Source organism: Magallana gigas, chromosome 8 (assembly GCF_963853765.1).
Source record: "Magallana gigas chromosome 8, xbMagGiga1.1, whole genome shotgun sequence".
Taxonomy (NCBI): Eukaryota; Metazoa; Mollusca; class Bivalvia; order Ostreida; family Ostreidae; genus Magallana; species Magallana gigas.
Window position 1 is genome coordinate 35032136 of NC_088860.1, and position 21413 is coordinate 35053548.

Genomic DNA, 21413 nt, shown 5'->3' on the forward strand with positions numbered 1-21413 from the left:
TCTGGGTTTTTGAATTGAATCATATATCATGTACATATTATATTATTGTTTCTTTGTTCAAGGCATTTCAGATGGTATGTAGGTCATGATCCCAAGTGCTCTTCCTGAAATTATCAAATATCATAAAAACCATTGAGATCCCCACCTTAATCCAAAGATATTATTCCTCCTTAGTTCATGGCGCATGAGATCATTATGGCATGTAATTAAGTTATGACCCTAAGGGGTCATCCTGACCCCCTTAGAATCACAAATTGTCAATTATCTTTAAATTATTGATGTTTGATGATCCTATCTCTATTTAATCTTTACTATTAAGTCTCCCGAATGAAATTTGGAGACTTATTGTTTTTGTACGGTTCTTAAACATGTATTAATTATTCTTCGTCTTCTTCTTTTTCTTCTTTCCCGCTCTGAACTTGTTTCTCAGAGATGGCTGGACAGAACTGTAAAAAACTCTAGGATATGATAGGCCTGCATATCTTGTTGAGCACCCTGGTTTGATTTTTCTCATTTTGGGTTAGACAACCATTTTTCGGGGGGGGGGGAGGGGGTCAAAAGGGTGTGGGGTCTAACTTTGAACCTTGTAGGAAGAATCGTAGACTCTATTGTAAATGGTAACTTGAAAACGGACCAAGATAATAATATAGGGTTTTCATAATCATATATTGACTGTTATTGGCAATATATAGGGTTTATTAGATCTGACACCTAGGGTCATCCCCACCCCCAGGAATTTGAAATTACCATATATCTCAGAAACTGTTATAATCATGACCCCTTAACCATATATATTCATGTTTCTGATGTCAAGGGGCATCAAATGTTATGTAGGTCATGGGCCCTGTGGGTGGTCCTGACTCCCTCAAACAGCAAGTCCCTTAATATCTTCAAAACAGTTGAGATCCCCACCCTTAAACCATATATATTCTTGTTCCCTGTGTCAAGGGGCATCAAACGGTATATAGGCTATGACCCCCCTCGAACAGGAAGTGCACTAATATCTCGAAAACGGTTGAGATCCCCACCCCTTAACCATATATATTCTTGATTCTTAAAGGGCATCAAAAGGTATGTAGGTAATGGGCCTCAGGGTTAAATTTAATTTTTCAAAACCGTGATGCACATCTATGGAACAGTTCCTATCCTATCCCAGGATATGATGTGTTTTTACATTAAATCATAAAGGGAGTTCTAGGATCTATGGTTTTTTTTTGAAGTGATAAACGTCAATTTTCTGCTACTTTTTGATTCCCTGGATGAAATTTAAATTTTTAAAACCTTATTGCACATCTATAGAACAGTCCCTATCAAATCCCAAGATATGATGTGTCTATCCATTAAATCATAAGAGGAGCTCTTGGATCTATGGTTTTTTTTAGTGATAAAAGTCAATTTTCTGCTACTATTTGACTCCCTGGATGAAATTTTAATTTTTAAAACCTTATTGCACAGCTATAGGACAGCCCCAATAATATTCCAAGAGATGACGTAGCTACTCCATAAAATGTAAGAGGAGTTCTGGGAACCATACTTTTTTTGCAAAAAAAGTCATTTTTTGTTGCCTACTGATCCCCTTCATAAAAAAAAATTCTGGAACCTGATCACACTTCAATATGACACCCCCAATCATATTCTAGAAGATCATTTGGCTAATGCCCCCAAAAAATGACGTTTTTGAAACCATTTTTTTGTGTAAAAAAACGTCATTAAATGACCCCCAGGACAAAATTGAAAATTCCGAAACCTTATTGCGCATCTATAGGATATCCTTAAACATATTCCAAGAGATGATTTGTCTACTGTTGAAAATGTAGGAGGAGTTCGAGGAAGAATGTTTTTTGTGAAAAAATGTCATTTTTTACCAATTATTTGACCCCCAGGACTAACAGAGAATTTTTGAAACCTGTTAACAAAACAACATGATACCCCAAATCAAACTCCAAGAGTTCAGTTTGCTGGTTTATAAGATGTAAGAGCAGTTTAAGAAAGTAAAACGTGACAGACGGACGGACGGACGGACAGACGGACGGACGGACGTAACAGGATAACAACAATATACCCGAACTTTCTTTAGAAAGTGCGGGTATAATAATTTGACCAAAATCGTCACCATCCCCCTTTAACTAACGAAATAGAAATGCCGCCACTAAAACAATCTAATATATACCTTACACCGGCGGTAAAGTCCGGTTTTGCAATCAGGTCAGAACAAACGAACTACATGTATATATCTGTGTGCTGAGGTTAATGATGGAAAAAGTAGTAAAATATGCCTACATCTTATTAATTAATAAGACGTGTTGAGGTTAAGATAAAGATGGAGGATACCGATGTTTATTACTTGGACTGCCAGGTTATGAAAGAATTGGTTTACCCTATTGGCGACACTTTTTGAAAATTCTGGAAATGTGATACAAAATATACAAGACTTGAAGCTCGGTCCAATTGTTACCAATTTTCCTATGCGGTTCAAAATAATGTATCCATGTTTCATCACCACTAACAATTTTTGATTAACGTCGTTCATCGTAATTTTCGTAGATTTGAGGTGCTCCAAGACGTTGCTTATCCTTAAGGTCTGTTTGGACGTTTTTTGAATTGGTAACCCACCTTTAAACTTGTATCAAAGACATACACTTGTTTCCATACACATCACAGAGATTTTTGAAAATTTCTTTGGCGTCTCTTACTGGTCTGACACATGCTATTATGAATTATGAAGCATCTAATTTCAACCTTATTGGATGATAACTTGATCAGTCATATTCTCACACAGTGTCTCGAATTGTGGTTATATACCAGCTTCTCAAAGGAGTATTCGATGACGAAACGTGGTCAAATAAACGGCTATAAATAGAATATGAACCAAATCATTCGTGACATTATTTATTGAACGCCCCTCGTGCTGGTTCATTTCATGGTGGTTTAATTCTTACAAAGAATCAATATTTTTCGTTACCACAAAATGATTTTATCAAAGTAATATTTTTTTATTTCCTTTACCCGTTTACTAAACGTATAGCATTGAAGTTTCTCCTAGCAAAGAAGTCAGTCTTGGTTAATTTATTTTATTACAAAGATAATAATTTTTAAATAAAAGCAAAATAACCGCGTTACTATAATGTTTGCGGAAAATTACTTCATTGGGAACATAGTGAAATAATATTCATTGTCATTACCACGTCTGCGGTTTACACGTTTACACGTTGAAAACGTTTATTAAGTGGCATGATATGACAATCATCAAAACAGGCAATTTTTTATATTTATTATTTTTTCATATGCATACAAACATTTTAATAATATAATTCAAAGCCATTTTTTATTCATCCACTCACACATTCATCCAGATTTGGCAGTGGTTGCTTGTTAAACAAAGGCAAACGGTTAATATTAATAATAAAGAAAGAAGAAACAAAAAATAAAAAAATTACTGAATTGTATCAAATATATGTTTCCATACATGCCAGTTGTTGGTAAACTTTTGCAAACACAGGCAAATTAACTTCAATTTAAAATCAAAATCTCAATGGAGGAAGATTGAAGCGTTTCAAAACTGACATTTGAAGCGCAGTAAAATGAGGTTTTTTCTCTGTGTAGATATATAGAATGTTGACATTTTACGGTAACAAGTCGAAGGTTTAAGTGTGTCAAAATCCACTCATGTTTAAAGGGGTTATCGTAAGTAGGACACAGACAGATTTAAATCAAGGTTAAAATTTCATGCTAATACAAATAAGAGGAGAATGGATATCTATCTTGTGATCTAAATGATTCTCGTCTGGGGGATTTAGTTACACATGCATAAATTGATTTAATTTTCAACAAGGAAACTTAGGGTGCTTTTTGTCAATCTAAACAAGTTCAAGGTATCACATCATTCAGTGTAAACTAATAAATTCATTCAATATCTTTGTCTTTGGCGGTTGGGCAAACCCTTGTAAGTTTAAAAGCCTAAAGTTTATTATATGGCGCGCCAACAATCTTTTATTAAACTTATTAGTTATTAGGTATGTAGATGTACTATTTAAGCATATACTAACTAGTTATAATCCATTAGTCGCCTTTCGTTCAATATGCATGAACATAAAACCCTTCAAAAGTTCAGTATGAAAGTAGGATCATATTTGTAAAAGCCATATCTAAAAATATGTTTAAAGTGTTTTATCATGCACGGTCACGAGTCTTGAACACCGGCTGATGACCGAATTATGTAATACCAACAATTAGTGTCTCATTTAGTACGGAAACAGATACTGTCTCTTTTTTTTTTTTAAAAACTGATTATATATGAGAGCAACTTGGGCTTCTCTAAGGAGTATTTGATGATGAAACGTGGTCAAATAAATGGCCATCAATAGAATATGGACCAAAGCATGCGTGAAAAGAAATTCCAAAGTCACTTGAAACCTGCATTTTATGTTATATTATTGAATTTGTATATTATTGAAATTTCTCTCATCAAAGAAGTCAGTCTTGGCTAATTTTATTTTATTATAAAGAAAATAATTTTTAAAGCAATGCAAAATAACTGCGATGTTATAATGTTATAATGTATAATAAAAATTTATTGCATCGGGAATATAGTGCAATAAAATACACTGTCATGATTACCATGTCTACAGTTCGAAAGATCGGTCAAATACCTAGCGAAATAAAATTTACAATAAATTTTCATAATTGCATGACTGTAGCCCACAGAATTCTACAGGCTAATACTAAGTTTTTATAAGTTTGAACTAATTACAAGTACTTGAATAAGAAAATGATCTGAAACAGATAGATGCACTAAGCCAACACTCATTGCACTTCAAAGCACACCATACTATAATACATTTTGAGAAACACTTTGGCATGTGAGCGAGAAATTCCCGCTGCATCATTCACATATATGTAAACAATCAAAATAGGTTATGAAAGTCAAAAGTTATTGTTCACCTTTCGTTGAATTTACATGTACATAGGATCCTTCAAAGTTCAGAAAGTGGAATCATGTTTGATAAGGTCATATCTAAATCAATTTGTATAAAGTATTTTATGCACGGTCACGAGTCTTGAACACCTACTGAATGACCGATTATGTAATATCCTTAAGACCTAAACCCTCACCAAATGCTTTTAACTCATTCAAATCATCCATGTTTGACATGAAACTATCGGTACAAGAATAAATTAACTTGATCCTCTCTTCACATGTGACTAACTCAAAACCACCAGTAGCTATGATACACAATACATCGCGAAAACAAATACATCCAGTATCACGAAACACAAAATAGCTTACTACTCTGCAGTTACCAGAATGTTCCGACTTACTGAGACAGGTCCAACTCTGGTTATCATTTTTCCAAGGTCCCAAACAACCAGTACACGGCTGATTTTCTACAACACAGAACACACACAAAAGGACAATGGTGCACACAAACTGAAACAACATAAAGAACAATGAACATGAATAACATAGAACAAAAACAAAACGGTAAACAAACAAATTGAACACTGCGGGGTTTTTTTCAGAAAAATTTAACAATTTCTTTTTTTAATACAAAGATTTTGGGGAATCTATCCCACTTCTGACACCAATTTGTCAAAGATTTTCGAGCGGAATTAATTAAAATTTATATTTACTGTAAGACAAAGAATAAGACAATATTTTTACATTGTTTTTACATATTTAATATAGTTTGAATCGATACATATTGAAAGTAGTTGTCCTAGTATGGGAACTGGTAAGGTCCTCCACTGTAGTCTATTGCCACTTGGTCTACACAAGAATGGACTGGTAAGGTCCTCCAATGGACAATGTTCTCTACTGGCCACTTCGTCTACACAGGACTTCACCAATATTCGGTCACCATCGATGAAAGTGGTTTACACAATGGCTGGCAAAAAGGGATCTGCGCCAACATAGTACACAAACACATTAAGTACATGACAAAAGCAACTGTGGCTTTTACACCAATACGCACCATACTTTACTTACAATATACAGGCTATACGGTCATGAATGACACACTTAGCATAGACGCTTATTACACACAAAATACTGATACACAGTCTTAAAGAAGACTTACTATAAAGCATATTAGCTTTTACACTCACAAAATACTAACTCATAATTACTTAAATGCAGTGTTGCATAATACTACTCATGACTACAAAAGGAATATGACCATAATAGTCCGCCATACTTATAATAGATTCAAACACGTGTATCTAAACATATACATTTAAATTCAAACGTAACAAATAAGCATAAAAACGATTGGAATACCATGACTGGGTGTTTTAGAACAGTAATGAACGAAATGACGATAAAATTGACAATTAATAAACCTCACCTCAGAAAAAGCCAGTACCAGGTTCACCTCAGAGTAAGCACACAGCTATTTTAACAACATGCATAGTGACTGGATGGTATGCACGAGAGAAGTATAAGTGCGTCCTTCCCTCTGGACTGCCGCGTCCAAACTGATACTGCACGGACTGGCGGGTTTAAGGCCCAGTGAACTGAGGTTCAATAAGGGTATTTACCAATACGTATGACTAAATCACTAAGGGGCTCAACACGGGATATGTGGTTAAGTTAAAATACGAAACAATATATACAATGATGAATTTTAATGTGACAATACCAACAATATGTCATCTAGTACGAAAGACAGATACTGTCTCATTCTTTTTAAAAACTGAATATATATAATATTTATATTACCCCTACCCACGGGGATCATGATTTGAACAAACTTAAATATACTCTTCCCAAAGATCATAACTTTGATACAAGTTTTAACATTTCTGCTCGTATGGTTTTGAAAAGATTTTTGAAAAATACCGACGAATTTTTAAATAATACAAAATAACCTCCACTTGTAGAGAGCACTAACCTTTATATTAACAACCTTGATTCCTTTTCACCCTAAAATGTTTTTGTCAAGTTTGGTTAAAATTGGCCAAACGGTTTTGGGGAAGAAGATGAAAAAGTTTTTCAATGACGACAACGACAACAACTATCGACAACGGACACATATTGCTCATAGAAGTTCACATGTGCCATCGGCTCAGGTGAACCAAAAACATGTGGGTTTTTTTAAAGTTATACTAGCAAGTCAATTTGTACTCTCTGGCGCCTCAGAACGTTAAAATTGAATCCGTTTAGAACTCACGAGCGCTTCTGTTTATAAAAGTGGTTTTACTCAAATTATGTCATGACGTCCTCTTTCTTCGCAATTTCTAGTTCTAGGCATGGAAATAAAAATTCCAGTAAATGAAAATAATGATCGAGATCTTGTCATACCGTGTTGAGACGGACACATAATGATTATGGGGGAAATTGTTCATTATATTTTTAATTTATACATGTTTGTGTATTTGAATTGTGTTGTAATTACTTATACATATGTTTGATAAAATTATTTCCAAGGTTCTTTATTCAAAAAGACAACGCGAAGTCATTAAAATATGCATGCTTACAGTATTTTACCGGTTAGTAGAGGTTCACCAAGGCCTCCATTTATAAACAATGTTTGCAAAGCCGTCTTATTTCCATACCTTTAAATAAACTTCATTCTCATTGGCTGAGGTAGTCCAATGGGACAGATCGATATATACTGATTTTCTTCTATTTCTAGTAGGTGTATAAAAGGACAGTCTTTCCTATTATTCAGTGAGTTGTCCGGCAGAACACCCCAGCAGGTTCACAGTACCTTTCCCCATCTGCTAAGCACTGTCCCTTTTTGGTGATTTTCCTTTATTCTAACTTAGTAGTATTCCTAAGTATATTTCTAAATCCATTCAAACAGCTTAGTGTTTCTTTAACTGGTTTACGGTAAATAAAAGGTCATTTTTAATTAATTATATTCAATTTGATAGAATAAATCAGAAGAAGATTACTTATTTTTGACAAAGTTTATATTCCTGGAGTATTCATATTTTTCACATCATCATATTTTCTGATAAGTCAAATTTTTTAAGTCTTGTTTTTGAGACATTCAAATTTTTTAGGTCACGTGATTAAACTCAGGTGACGTATTGCTATCCGTTTACAACCGTCGTCGTGCGTCGTCCGTTGTGCGTTAACAATTTTACATTTTTAACTTCTAAAATTACGTCCATCTGTTACCATTTTTTTATGTGAGGCCTCTCTATGATAAGAGGAATCTTATATAAATTGTGAAATTCATGGATCTACCACCCCGGGGCACCACAGGTGGGGCCAAATATAAAAAAAGCAAAATTTTCAAAAATCTTCTTCTCTACTCCCACACATGTAAAAAAAAAAAACTGGTTGCATGGCTATGATGTCCATGAAGCCTTCTACATAAATTGTGAAATTCATGGCCCCTGGGTCAGGGGTTTTGGCTCTGGGTAGGGCCAATATACCCATATAGTAAAAATGTATTGAATCGTAGAAAATCTTCTTCTTTACTCCCACACATGTGGGCAAAAAACTGAATACATGGTTATGATGTCCATTAACTCCTCTACCAAACTTGTGAAACTCATGACCCCGGTGTCAGGGGTTCAGGCTCTAGGGTGGGGCCAATATGGCCATATAGTTAAAATGTATTAAATCTTAGAAAATATTCTACTCCCATATATATTTGTTAAAAAAAGCATGATTATAATATCAATGAAGCCCTCTACTAAAATTGTGAAATTCATGACCCCTGTCTCAGGGGTTCGGGCTCTTTGGATGGGCCATTATGGCCATAATGTAAAAATGTATTAAATCTTAAAAAATCTTCTTTACTCCCACAAATGTGGGCAAAAACCTGAATACATGGTTATGATGTTCACTAACTCCTCTACCAAAATTGTGAAAGTCATGGCCCCTGGGTCAGGGGTTCAGGACATGGGGGGGGGGGGGTATAGTGTTAATGCAAATAATGTTTAAAAATCTCCTTCTCTATTCTCACACATCTGTATGAAAATGACTTAATAATTATGTTTAAATATGTCTTAGAAAGTCCTCTACTAAAACTATAAATTTCATGTCCTCTTGAGTAAGGGTTTTGACTCTAGGGTAGGGCCAAAATAATGCAATGTTTAAAAATTATCTTCTTTACTTTCACACACCTGAGAGGAAAACTGAATTCATGATTTTGAAGACCAGATCTTTAAGTTTTTCACCAAAATTATAGGTTTCATAGTTCTTTTTGAAAGATTTCAGGCAGGGAGGTGGTTGTCATTACAGATTTATAATTTTTCTACTCCAGAATGAAATCTAATTAAATACAAATATGAGACTCGTCGACAAGTTTGTGTATAGGTAATATGCTACTCAGGTGACCGTTAAGGTCTATTGGCCTCTTGTTTCAAAACATCATATTTTTAATTTTGATATTTTCAAATCCCATAGTCATATATTGATGTTTGATAGTATGTGGTTTTAATGTGTTTCGTGACAATTCAGACAACATCGTCCTTTAAATTTCATTTTTGTTGCTCATTTATATATTCATAATAAATTTGGTAAACTTCTTTTCCAGTTAATGTTGTTCTCTCCATCCATAGCACATCCTGAATTAGTTAGTGGGACGATTCGATTAAAGCTAGTGTGCATGATAACCACTGTAGGCGGCCACATCTTTGGGCAGTGCCCAACCTGCAAATCTGGAATATTGGATTTCTCAGCCCAATAAATGGCATAATTTTTAATGAAACGTAATGAAACTGTAATGTCCAGTACTCTCGTTCATAAATATGTTTTGTTTTACTTAATATACTAGAAAGATATGAACTACATTGTACATGTATGTATAAGAGCCAAATTTAAGTCAATTTAGAATAGTTTACGTCGAGCCGACCTGTGTAGATTAATTATTAGGATATGATATGCAATACATAGTTTTACAATCGTTTTTGTAGGTACTCTTATTCTGGACGAGGAATCAAATAAATCAGTGATTTCATCGGCCTTAGGAAGGCGGCTGGGCAGTTTGTTGGGAGCGCTTACTTTATGAGGTTTTAATCTACATGTACGTAGCAGCTTTCTAATGCCATCTTGCATGATCGATATGGTTGGCATCATGGCATGTCTGGATCTGAACTTGGGCCAAGACAAGTGAGGAGTGCTGAGCTGTCCTGACCTCTGTGGCGAAATTGAAATAAAACTGGTTTTCCAGTATTTCTGCCTTTTCCTTTGGGCCTGATCAAAGGAAATGGATTTCATCCCTTTAGATTGTTAAGATGCCACTAATGTCACACATTTGGTCCTTATTCGAGTTAAACAGCTTCTTGTTGCTCCTATCATCAGTCATTATGTTCTCAATGTAGGAATTATAGGCCTGACTTCTGTAGTTTTCGGTAGTACCGCCACCTTTATGCTTTTTGGTCAAATTGAAATTCGAGAAGGCCCTCTGTTCCCGGCGGTCATTTGTTGAAAAATGACTGACTATATCGTTTGGATGTAATCTTGGAATGAGCATGCCTCTAAAGTGTGTTCAGATTTCTTGTTTTGAAGGAAAACCAGAGTTGGTCCACCAGTGAGTCAGTTGTACGGTTGGCTGTGAACTCGTTGAAATGCTGTATAATTCAGGTCTTCTTTAATGTCATCGAGGGTTTCTTGTTTTCACGGATAGATGAGTCGTCTCACTCGTTTTTGGGCAGATGATAGAATCGTTTTCTATAAAATTATGATTATCAATATTTAGATCTACCTAATATGTATTTAAAAGAAAAAAAAGTGGTTTTCAAAGCTCCATTAAAACCTATAGAACTGAAAATTACCGATCCTGTCTCGACAAGATATCGAACGGTCGAAAATTTTTACAAATTAAAAAAAAAATCATGGACTGTACAAAACTATCAGCATGAAGTCAGACTCAAATTCTCTTATGAGAATAAATGGTCATTTCACCGAATTCCATCTATCATACGTATGCACATTTGATAACTTTGTATCTTTTACCTTACACGTTATAGTTATTTCAATTTTTCTTTTAAAAAAGTAAATATAAACAATAAAATGCTATCTTTGATTATTCATTCGGCCTATGATGCCCGAATTTGTATTTTGTTTGCAATGTCGCTGCCTTCATACCTGCATCAACCAACAAACAAAACATTTGGTTTAGATATGATGTAGTACAAATTTGCAATCGTTGAATTCAAAATGTGTTCTGACATCCATCGTGACATCCAAAACATTATTGTTCAAAAAGGAACTTGTATCATGTCAATCATTGGTCATTTGACACTCTATTGTTTAAAATCCAACCAAATTAGCTCGGACTGAATTCGCAGCGTCACTTTCACTATACATGTAGTGGTGCGATGGAAGACGAAATGCACCGTGGCGATTTTCTGCGTTCGATTGTTTTCCCGGCGAACATCAATGACATTTATTTGTCTCTCAAGTCACAGTGGACAACTATACCCTCACGCTCACTCTGTATCATTTACTGTAGGATTTTAAGACACCTGAGAGACAAGAAAATTTATCATAAAAACTTTCTCCTGCACTAAAATATTGAAGTTTTCCGAATTCCGAAAAATACTCGAAACCAGACTGAAGAAGCTGCTGCAAATGGGATTAGGCACAAAGGTACGATTTTTATTGCAAAACCGAATAAAATATTTAAATGTTGGTTTAGATGTATATTTATATAATCTAATACTAATAATATTTCATTAATTAAAATTGCTTTTATTTTAAAGTTCAAGCAGGCGCAGGCAGTTCAACCTGAAAACGAGGATGTGCTTTGAGGAAAGGGTGTCTTCGGAAATTCCACTGGTGAGGCATTGCAGAGTACGGCTGTTACAATGCACTTCGAAAAATTACACACCTTCAAATCAATTTTCAAAATGCGTTAATTTTGGGACCAAGTCAACGCACTTTGAATGTTTTTTCTTTCAAAGTGCATTCATATCGTCAATATAAACGCATTTTGAAAAAAAAAATGCCCAGGGTTAGGTAAAAATATTAGATACTTTTATATACAATGAATGACTGTTTTAACCTTGTTTAGCTCATAAAAAATAACTCATTGCATTCTCAGCGAACTTAATAAACAGTTTCTAGATTAAAATTTAGCGGTCTGTATATGCGGAAGGAAATGAAAATACATGTAATACATATAAATACATGAGAGTTAGCTCTCATTGGTTAATCTTTAAAAAAAAGAAAGAGGTCAATTGCATGTTGATGTAACGTTTTTATGGTCGTAACAAAAGATAATCAAAGTACTGAAGTACTGAGAGGATTTGATTTTATCGATTATCATATATTTTTAAAATCAGTGATATGTGATTTTGCATGGCAAGTAGTATCAGTAATCGAAATATTTCTGAGAAATTGTATGGATCAAGGCAAGATTGAACTTTAGTTTTGTTCAACCAAACGCTCGACTGTCTCCGTTTATCTTCGACATGCAAGAGAGACTCTCTGTTTTGTCGGATATTAATGGAGACAGCCGAGCGTCTGGTTGAACGAGACTCTATCGTATGAATACATACGACTTAAAAAAAAATATCTAAACTGTTCGTACCATTTAGAATCTTACTATTTTCATTGTATTAATAAATAGGTTTTCTTGAAAAACAATGCTTCAGAATACATTGCATCTGAATTTATCGATTATTTTCAGGAGCTAAGTGTTGTCAGCGGTAGTGATTTGTGCTTAGGTCCAAACACTGTTTGACTTTCGGTTTACCCGAGTAAGTGCAAAGGAGAGTTGATTTAAATCAACTCCCAAAAACGATAAGATGGCGGACTTCGATATTCTCAAACTGGACTATCCAGTATATGAAGGAATTGGTTTACCAAAGATGCCAAATTTTTTAGAAAACGCTGGACAAACAATACAAAATATCAAAGACTTAAAGCTCGGTCCAGATGCAGTTATTCTGGCTACGTTTCCTCGATCGGGTAAGTCGTATTTAAAGTGTAATCTTAAATGACATCTTTTATGGTTATATCGAGCTATTAGATAAGGTTCTATTTTCAAGTTATAATTAAATTTTAATGGATGGTTACTATATGTTAAATTGTATATTTATAAAGTGTGCAAATATTTGTCGAGCAAAGTAACTGAATAATTTTGAAATTTATACCTTAGAGCACGACTTGTACACATTTTTGTGTAGATTGATAAATGTTTTATATTAAATGTGCACATAAATCAAAAGTTAGTAACTGGTATAAGCATCTGTTTGTTACTGAAGTTATTCTCATGCAACATGGCAATGACCTATATAGGCATGAACTTCTCGAGTTGTACAGTGTACATGTATATACACTCGAAAAAAAAAATTATAAGTGTTCACCAAATACAGTTGTAACAACGTTATTGTTGACAAAGGATACGCACGATTCTGATACACGAACGATCTTACAGAATTTTCACAATACATGAACGATAACGATAAAAAAAAACGCAAACAAACGATTCTACACCATTTAAAACTCTTGACTGGTCCTCTGTCTCTATCGTACAAAAGAGACACATCGAAGCCAGGGATTCCTGGCTTGATTGACGCGCCCTCTATCGGTGCTGCTTTATACACAGTATGGGAAATAATCTAGTAATTACGCGATCTGCCGAGTCTATAACACCATACTCGGCCGATTTATGTTTCCTGTGTTGATTAAATATGTCAGTCTTAATTAACAAAACCATTTTACACCGCTGTTTCAAGTTTTTTACTCAATTAATGAATGATTTGCTATATAAGGGAACAGGTGATGTCCCAAAAATAGAATATCATTATGTGTGAAAATGTAGAGAATTTTGTGCGTATGAAATGTTTAATAATCCCGTGAAACAAAAATCTGATAAAAAGGAATGTTTGTATTTTATGTGGAAATAAAAGGGACCGTGTTAGATTGATTGAATCTAAAGCAAATAACACTGTGCCGGATAATTATGCCAGTGCCAAGGTGGCAATTTTGCACCCGTCTAAGCTGCATATATCGAAAAATTCAAATATGCCATATGATAGACCATTGCTTAAAGAGTTAACAACCACCTTTGTTATCATTGTATCTCACCTGTCAGATGAGATGTTTACCTTTTAGAAACAAATTCCTATAGGAAAATAATTTTTTTCCCATAGGAAGAACAGTATTCTTATAGGAAATTTGAAATTTCCTATCGGAATACAAGAACTTCCTATAGGAATTTCAATTCCGATAGTATTTGATAAAATCTGATAGGAAAACTTAATATCCTGTAGGAAAACTACATGTTTGAATCAAATGCATACAGGAAATACCATTCTCCTATAGAAAACTATTGTCTTTCATTTGGTATGTATAGATTTTTCCGAAACTGCATCTTAAGCGGGTGCAAAAATGCCACCTTGGCACTGGCATAATTATCCGGCACAGTGTTAAATACTGATATTGTTTTTAAAGAACTTTTTAAAAAGTATGGCGGTATTTGTGTTGAAAGCGGAATACTTTGCAGAAATTGTTTTAAAAAATTAATAAACTTGGAAAAAAAGTGTCGGGAGTTCTACGATTTGTGTCAAAAAACTATATAGCTGTCTATACTAGAGGGAAGAGGCTCGCTTATTCTCCGGCCAATGAACAAAGGAAAATATCAGAAAGGCATTGCCAGTCTACAAAAATTTAAAGTTAGAATTGATATTTTAGATTAGAATTAAGAAAACGTATTGCTTTAATTTATATTACAATATGCTTTGTTAATTAAAAAATCGGCATTTACAGTAGCCATGCACTGTTTTATATTTACTAGTAAACGGTGCGATAGGATTCATACACCAATTAAATTGTTTTAACTCCACAAGGTATATTAACTTCTACCAGAAGTTAAAGAAAATAAGAAAAAAAGATAATGCATACTCTACACGAAATTATTTACATACGAGTTAAATTTTAGACAATGAACATAGGTTTACTCTTCAATTCGTTTATTGACGCATAAGACATGCATAAAAAGGAAAACCAGTCTTAACTATTTATCGAAAATTAACAAAATTTGGTGGAACCACCAATATCTAAACAATACATTCTATAATCTACAACGTTTTATAACGATGGTGGAACCACCAATTTTATTCACTGTTTGTGCAAAGAAACTATTCTATACATTGTTTAAACTATTCTATACATTGTTTATGCAATCTGATTCCCTTATGTAATGATATAATTGTGCGAGAAACAGGTAAATTTGTTATCTTGTTCCAGAGAAGTTTGATTTTACTCATGCCATATTTTCATATTATACGGTATTAGTTGATTGAATTTTATTTATTCTTAATTTTAAAGCATCTAAATATATTTCAGTACTAATAAATGTTTACGCAATGTAATAGAGAGGAATGCCTATCGTATTTTCATTTGAAAGAAAACTTGTATAGGCAATATTGATCGCTTTCATTCAACGTGTCTCTCTTGATTGAGGCTTATATGATCAAAAGTATATGTCAAGATACGATATATGCTTAATATAGATAACCTAATCATGCAAAACTAACTCGATCGATCAAAAGATTAAATGAGATGTTGAATTACTTACTATTTAACGAAGAAAGGGATTCGATATTTTAAAAAAGATTAGCGCTGACATGATACAAGTATGTAAACTTTTGTCAATATTATTCTACAAAAAGTTTTAAATTCACATTTTTGCGTTGGTTTAAAAACTACTCGTCATGGCTTTAGATTAAATCCTGGAATTCCGAAAAAATTTATAAAACAAAAAATGCATAATCACGCACGGTAAAAAACGCAAACCAATTTTCTGATACACGTACGATCCGGCACGCTACACGAACGATCACCCATGGTGCAAGAACTATTTGACTTGTGAACAATACCGTTGTTACCACTGTGTAATGTATTTACTTTATGAAACAACATGTGATGCACATGTGATGTTCTTGTCGTCGGGATGACTGACTCCAACTGTATTTCAAGTACTTAAGAACGATGCATCGACTCCTGGTTCAATTTTTCTCGGAGCTTTAGGGCTATTTTAAGTTGTTGATGGAAATGGCGTTTTAATTAGGGAAAGAAAAATAATATCAAAATAACATTTTCCTCGGATCGCTCTATATTCAAAACATTGTCGAGGACAAAAGAAACAGCAAATTTAAATTGAGTAATATTTGTGCTAGAAACAATGCAGACAACAATTTTTCAATGATCTGTTTTTCAAATGATCGTTCGGCAACGTTAATTGTTATCTTTTTAAACTGTCACCAAATACTTATATCAATCACAAAAAGACAATTATATTATATGTTGTGACGTTTTGTCACGGGTAATTGATTTCAATCGATGTTCTTATTTTATCTATGATATTAATGACAAGACATATCAGTCAAGAAATATTTGAAAATTTTACATTATATCATTGTGTAGTTTTCAAATTATTCTATTTATCAGGGTCAACACTTGGAAGTTCATAACTTAGAACTATAAAATAATGGCATCGCGAAAATAGAGTATTTTGAGTAAATTAAGGAATCTACAGTTATAAATTTTACATAAGGCGATGTATGTATGTATGTATGTATGTATGTATGTATGTATGTATGTATGTATGTATGTATGTATGTATGTATGTATGTATGTATGTATGTATGTATGTATGTATGTATGTATGTATGTATGTATGTATGTATGTATGTATGTGTACAGAAGTAGTTATATATTTTAGGATCCCCCCCCCTCCCCAGGAAAATACAATATTATGATACAACAATTGTCCGATAGACATTATTTATTCCTCAATATGTTTTGAAAAAGTTACTTTACATTGTATATGTATATATATTAAGATAATTTGAGCAACAATTGACATAATTGACATAAATGGACAAGCTTTAAGGAGTCATTAAAGAAATAACAGGAAAATAAAATAAAATATATTCTGCATGAAAAAAATCAGAATTTTTGTCAGGTTTTTTTTTATGTTAAACATTGAGCTTTTTTTATAATTAGATGATTTTCATCGTCACATTGCATATTGAGCACTGCGATTTTCAAAAAGATCTTCAACAATTGTTCATATAAATATAAAACACCTCTGTAAGCAATTCTAGTTTGCTGTCCATTTTTCTCTACCTAGAGTATACAACGTTCCGATAACATGTAAAATACTGACAAATTAGAAAAATTGGTTCTGATAAATGTTATTGATTCCAAACTGAACCAAACAACTTTAAAGTCTACCTCAGATATAAAACAGTCAACTCTAGATTTAATATTCTATTATCTTATCAAAAACATATTTATCATTTAATTCACAGACAGAAAAAAACAAAAGATTTGATCTGGGGATAATCTATAAGATAAAAGTTTTTACATTGTAGGAACACACTGGGTGTACGAAATTGCTCATATGTTGCTTACAAAAAAGGCAGAGTATGCTACAAAGTCCAGAGAGGCTGTTTACTTGGAAGGGTTGCCAGACCTGGGCCCTCTACAGTCTTATAATCATATCGTCAGCACACACCTTCCATTCCAGTGGTTGCCAAAACAGCACTTGGAGACTGGTGGCAAAATCATTCATGTCATAAGGAACCCGAAAGATGTTGCTGTTTCATTGTATAAATTTACGGACTCATGCGACGGTATCCCTGAGAACACATTTGAAGAATTCTTTTTTGAATATTTTTTAAAGAAAAGTGAGTTTAAAATCAGTTGTGTAATGGAAAAAGTTTGAATATTGCAATAACTAGTTTTTAATGTGAATGAAAACGTATCCTACAATTCAAAGCTTAAAACGGGTGATTTTACAAAAGAGAAGATCAAGAAGAGGCTATAGAATACATTTATACATTTAAACATTCTCAAACTATAAATTATTTTTAATATATAATATATCACCTCTTAATTTGATATGATTATATTAAAATGTATGAGGGCCCTTCAATATTAAAAAATCTTCACGCATCCATCAATATAAGAGTTTTTTGTAAGAATTGTGGCATGTAAAATTTAGTTGGTATGTGTCGCTTTATTACATATTTTAATCTTGCTGGATTAGATTTTTTTAAATGTTTGTTTCTTTGCATATAATGTGTCTTCTTTCTTTTGTTAAGAGGTGATGTTTGGCGGTTGGTTTAATTACAACAAGGCGTTCATCAGAGAATCGGAAGTGCGGAAAGACCAAATCATCATGTTGCAATACGAAAAACTGCAAAGAGTAAGTAATAAAACCAAAGGTACAGTTGGTTAGCAAACTGTGTATTAATAAAAGCAAAATTCATTTATTTCACAGTAAAGAAAAATTAGTAACATATAAATGTATAGACATATTTCTAATTGTTCAATCCATTTCAATATATCTATATATGAATAAATATCAAATAATATACTCCTTAGGTAAAATCAAGCACATACATGTATCATACTCTAAAATTCAAATTCATTCCTTTTGAAAATTACAAAGTTAATCATAATGGATCGCATTCATCCAACTTTGCAAATACAAAACAATAAAATGTAAAATTAATTCAATAGAAACATAAAAACTTAAAGATGCAATTCAAAATTTAAGAATTTTAAGTTCAAACGATCACCATTTTAAACAGAATACTATCGGGGAACTCAAACGATTGGCAAAGTTCTTAGACGTAAAAGATGCTGACCAATTGTTTCCAGAAATAGCAGAGAAGTGTGGCTTCGACAATCTTAAAGCAGCTGATGAAAGAGTGCGAAATGATTCCACTATGGCAGAAATCATAAAGTCTATGAATCTCAAGAAAATTCCTACCTTGTATAGAAAAGGTGAGCAGATAATAACGTATCTCCAAAGGGGGGGGGGAGGGGGGATTAGCGTGACATTGTTTTAATTGACGTCCATAATTTTTTGCTATTCAAAATGTTTCTTATATCAATCAATATCGAAAATAATATCTGCGTTTTATTATTTTTTTTTTGTCGTTAGTTTTTTGAATTGCAAAAACATCGTCGCGAAAATAATCAGATACTTAGTATGCTTTTAATGCCTTGATAAGGATGTACATGTATATTTTTATATAGTTATGTAGCATATTACTTTAATATTTAATGTTTTATGAAAATATGCAAAATATCAAATATTTCTTTTTAAGAAAGAGCCTTAACATTTACTGAAAGATATTTAAATTTTGAAAAAGGTTTCCTGTAATGATTAAATAAAAATGTGTATGTAGAACCCAATTTTAATTGAATTTTACGCAAATGAAGCAACTGAAGACTAAAGAAACAACAATTTATTTTCAGGTAAAGTTGGAGATTGGAAAAATTATTTCACAGTAGCAATGAACGAAACATTTGACAAGATATACGCAGATAACATGAAGAATGTTGCAGTTGATATCGATTTTGTCTAGTGTTTAATCCGAAATGAATCATATAACATTTGTATTGTATTAATCGATTATATCTAAAGTATTGGCTAAATATTTATGCATTACCTCTTAAGTGTGTATCTAAAGCTAAGGTAGTTATTAGTTTAATCTTGTAATTTAACACCAGTGTTGATGTATACACTGTTTATAGATCAATAATACAGTAGACAATAGTGATAAGATTTTCTGTTAATATCCAAAAGCTACTCTACACACTCCTAAAATGATTAGAAACCCGTTCTATTCTAGCTGAGCTGGGGAAATAGACATGTGTGCTTTATTAAGACTGAAACGAAATGTGGCGGTAGGGAACAGTGCTCTAAATCAAAAGTTCAAAAGAAAAATACAAAACAGGAGCAGAATACACATGGGTCTCTACAAAAACTTGAGGGAGAATCAGGCACCATGGATAAGCGAGCAACGTCACATCCGCCGTGTGCTCTTTGTGGTAATCGGAAAAGGCTTTGCATGATTCCTAAATTTAGATATAACGCCAAATCATTTCCATTTTGAATTTAAAGGGGCTGGTCACGATTTTGGTCACTTTTATTATTTACAATGCGTTTAGAAGACATTTCTAATGATCCAATAAAATTTGAGAGTCAGTTGTAGAGTTATAAGCAAGATACAGGGCTCACAATTCTTTGTCATGTAAACAAGGCCCGTGCCCTGTTTTTGTATACAATGGTTCAATATTACAGTAAAAAATCTTTCTCTAGCCAATTTGTTAATCTTCTTATTCATTTTAAGCATGAATAAACTGTTTCTAACATAACACATTTGTTTTAGGTCTAAAACTGAAATTTTTACTTCAACATTCAAAATGTAAGCAAATGCTTTGTTTACATAGCAAAGAAGTGTAGGCTCTGTAACTCCCTTATAACCCAACAATAGACACTCAAATTTTTGTTTATTATTGACCTTACTTGAGCATTGTAAACATTAAAATTTGAAAAAAAACCCAATTTTTTATCAAAATTGTGACCATGCCCCTTTAATGATGTACGATAATTAATTTAAAAAAAAAACAATAATACATATCATTTTTAAGCTCACCGAAGTTTTCTTATTCATGTACTGGGAAATTCACTGAAAAATATGTTTATTTTAACAATCTAAAAATAAAAGAACTTCTTGATATCGATGTTTGCACTTAACTTTTCCCGCTACATCATTTTAATGTTCTAATTTGTGCATTTGACAAAAATACCTTAAAGAGAGCTAAATAGTTGCCGCTTTTAAAATGTTATACTCATACTTTAGACAAAAAGGTATGTGAAAAAAATTAGAGAAATGTATTTATCTTTTAGCTTTATCTCCCCCTTAATAAATAGAGTTATGGCAAAATATCATATTTAAAAGTTTAAAGCATATCTGATGGGTAAAAGGTTGACACCAGCTTCCTTTAATACTGTTTAAAATAAAATTATACACTTCAATCACATCAGCGAATTCGAGGCTTTACCAGAACTTAATATTTAGGTGGAATCGATTGAAATATTTGCAATGTATTGTATGTACCATATAGATTTCGCCCTAAAAGCTATTTGTTATATGTGATCAACGTCATACAATTAATTAGATTCAAAGTATTAATCAGCAGTAAAGAACCAATGTCACCACAAAAATAAACATTTGATAGAAGGTACACCATTCGTGTTTTAAATCATGCTTACTCGTTTATCACTGATATGAAATGAATTCAGGAAAAAATGTCAGAAAAAATAGATTGTAATTAAGATATGCTGTTGATTGAATTGGAATTGCCAAGATATACAAGCGAAAAAATGCAAGATTATTTTTTAATCAATATGATATGTTAAATCAATTACAGGTCTCAGCGGATCTCAAGTATTGGCTTTCCAAACATTCAACTTCCGAAAACATCGATTAGGTTAAATCCATATTTAACTTTATCTACATATCCAAATTCTAAAAATAAAAATTCCAACAATAAATATACAAGAAAGGAAACAAGAGCACAAATTCGAGCCCATTTAATTGCAGCCCTTTTAAAATTGTATATATTATCAATTCTTATTTTATTTTTAAAATAAAATTAGCATTTTTCTCGACGTAAGATATAATAATTGAAGTAT

At 32.8% G+C, this 21413-nt stretch overlaps 1 protein-coding gene across 3 annotated transcripts; it reads left to right on the forward strand.

Moving 5' to 3' along the window:
* Window positions 1-11084: 11084 nt before the first annotated feature.
* LOC136269639 (sulfotransferase 1E1-like) lies at window positions 11085-20463 on the forward strand. Of its 3 annotated transcripts, none has more exons than XM_066069234.1 (7): window positions 11085-11551; window positions 11665-11740; window positions 12594-12874; window positions 17290-17604; window positions 18022-18125; window positions 18514-18709; window positions 19564-20463. In XM_066069234.1, the coding sequence occupies exons 3-7, from the start codon at window positions 12712-12714 to the stop codon at window positions 19578-19580; spliced, it is 795 nt and encodes a 264-aa protein (XP_065925306.1). In that variant the 5' UTR covers window positions 11085-11551; window positions 11665-11740; window positions 12594-12711; the 3' UTR covers window positions 19581-20463. The 3 variants fall into 3 exon arrangements, with proteins under 3 accessions (XP_065925306.1, XP_065925304.1, XP_065925305.1); XM_066069232.1 differs by having other exon boundaries at window positions 11094-11551; window positions 19187-20463; XM_066069233.1 differs by lacking the exons at window positions 11085-11551; window positions 11665-11740 and adding an exon at window positions 12369-12486 and having other exon boundaries at window positions 19187-20463.
* The last annotated feature ends 950 nt before the right edge of the window (window positions 20464-21413 follow it).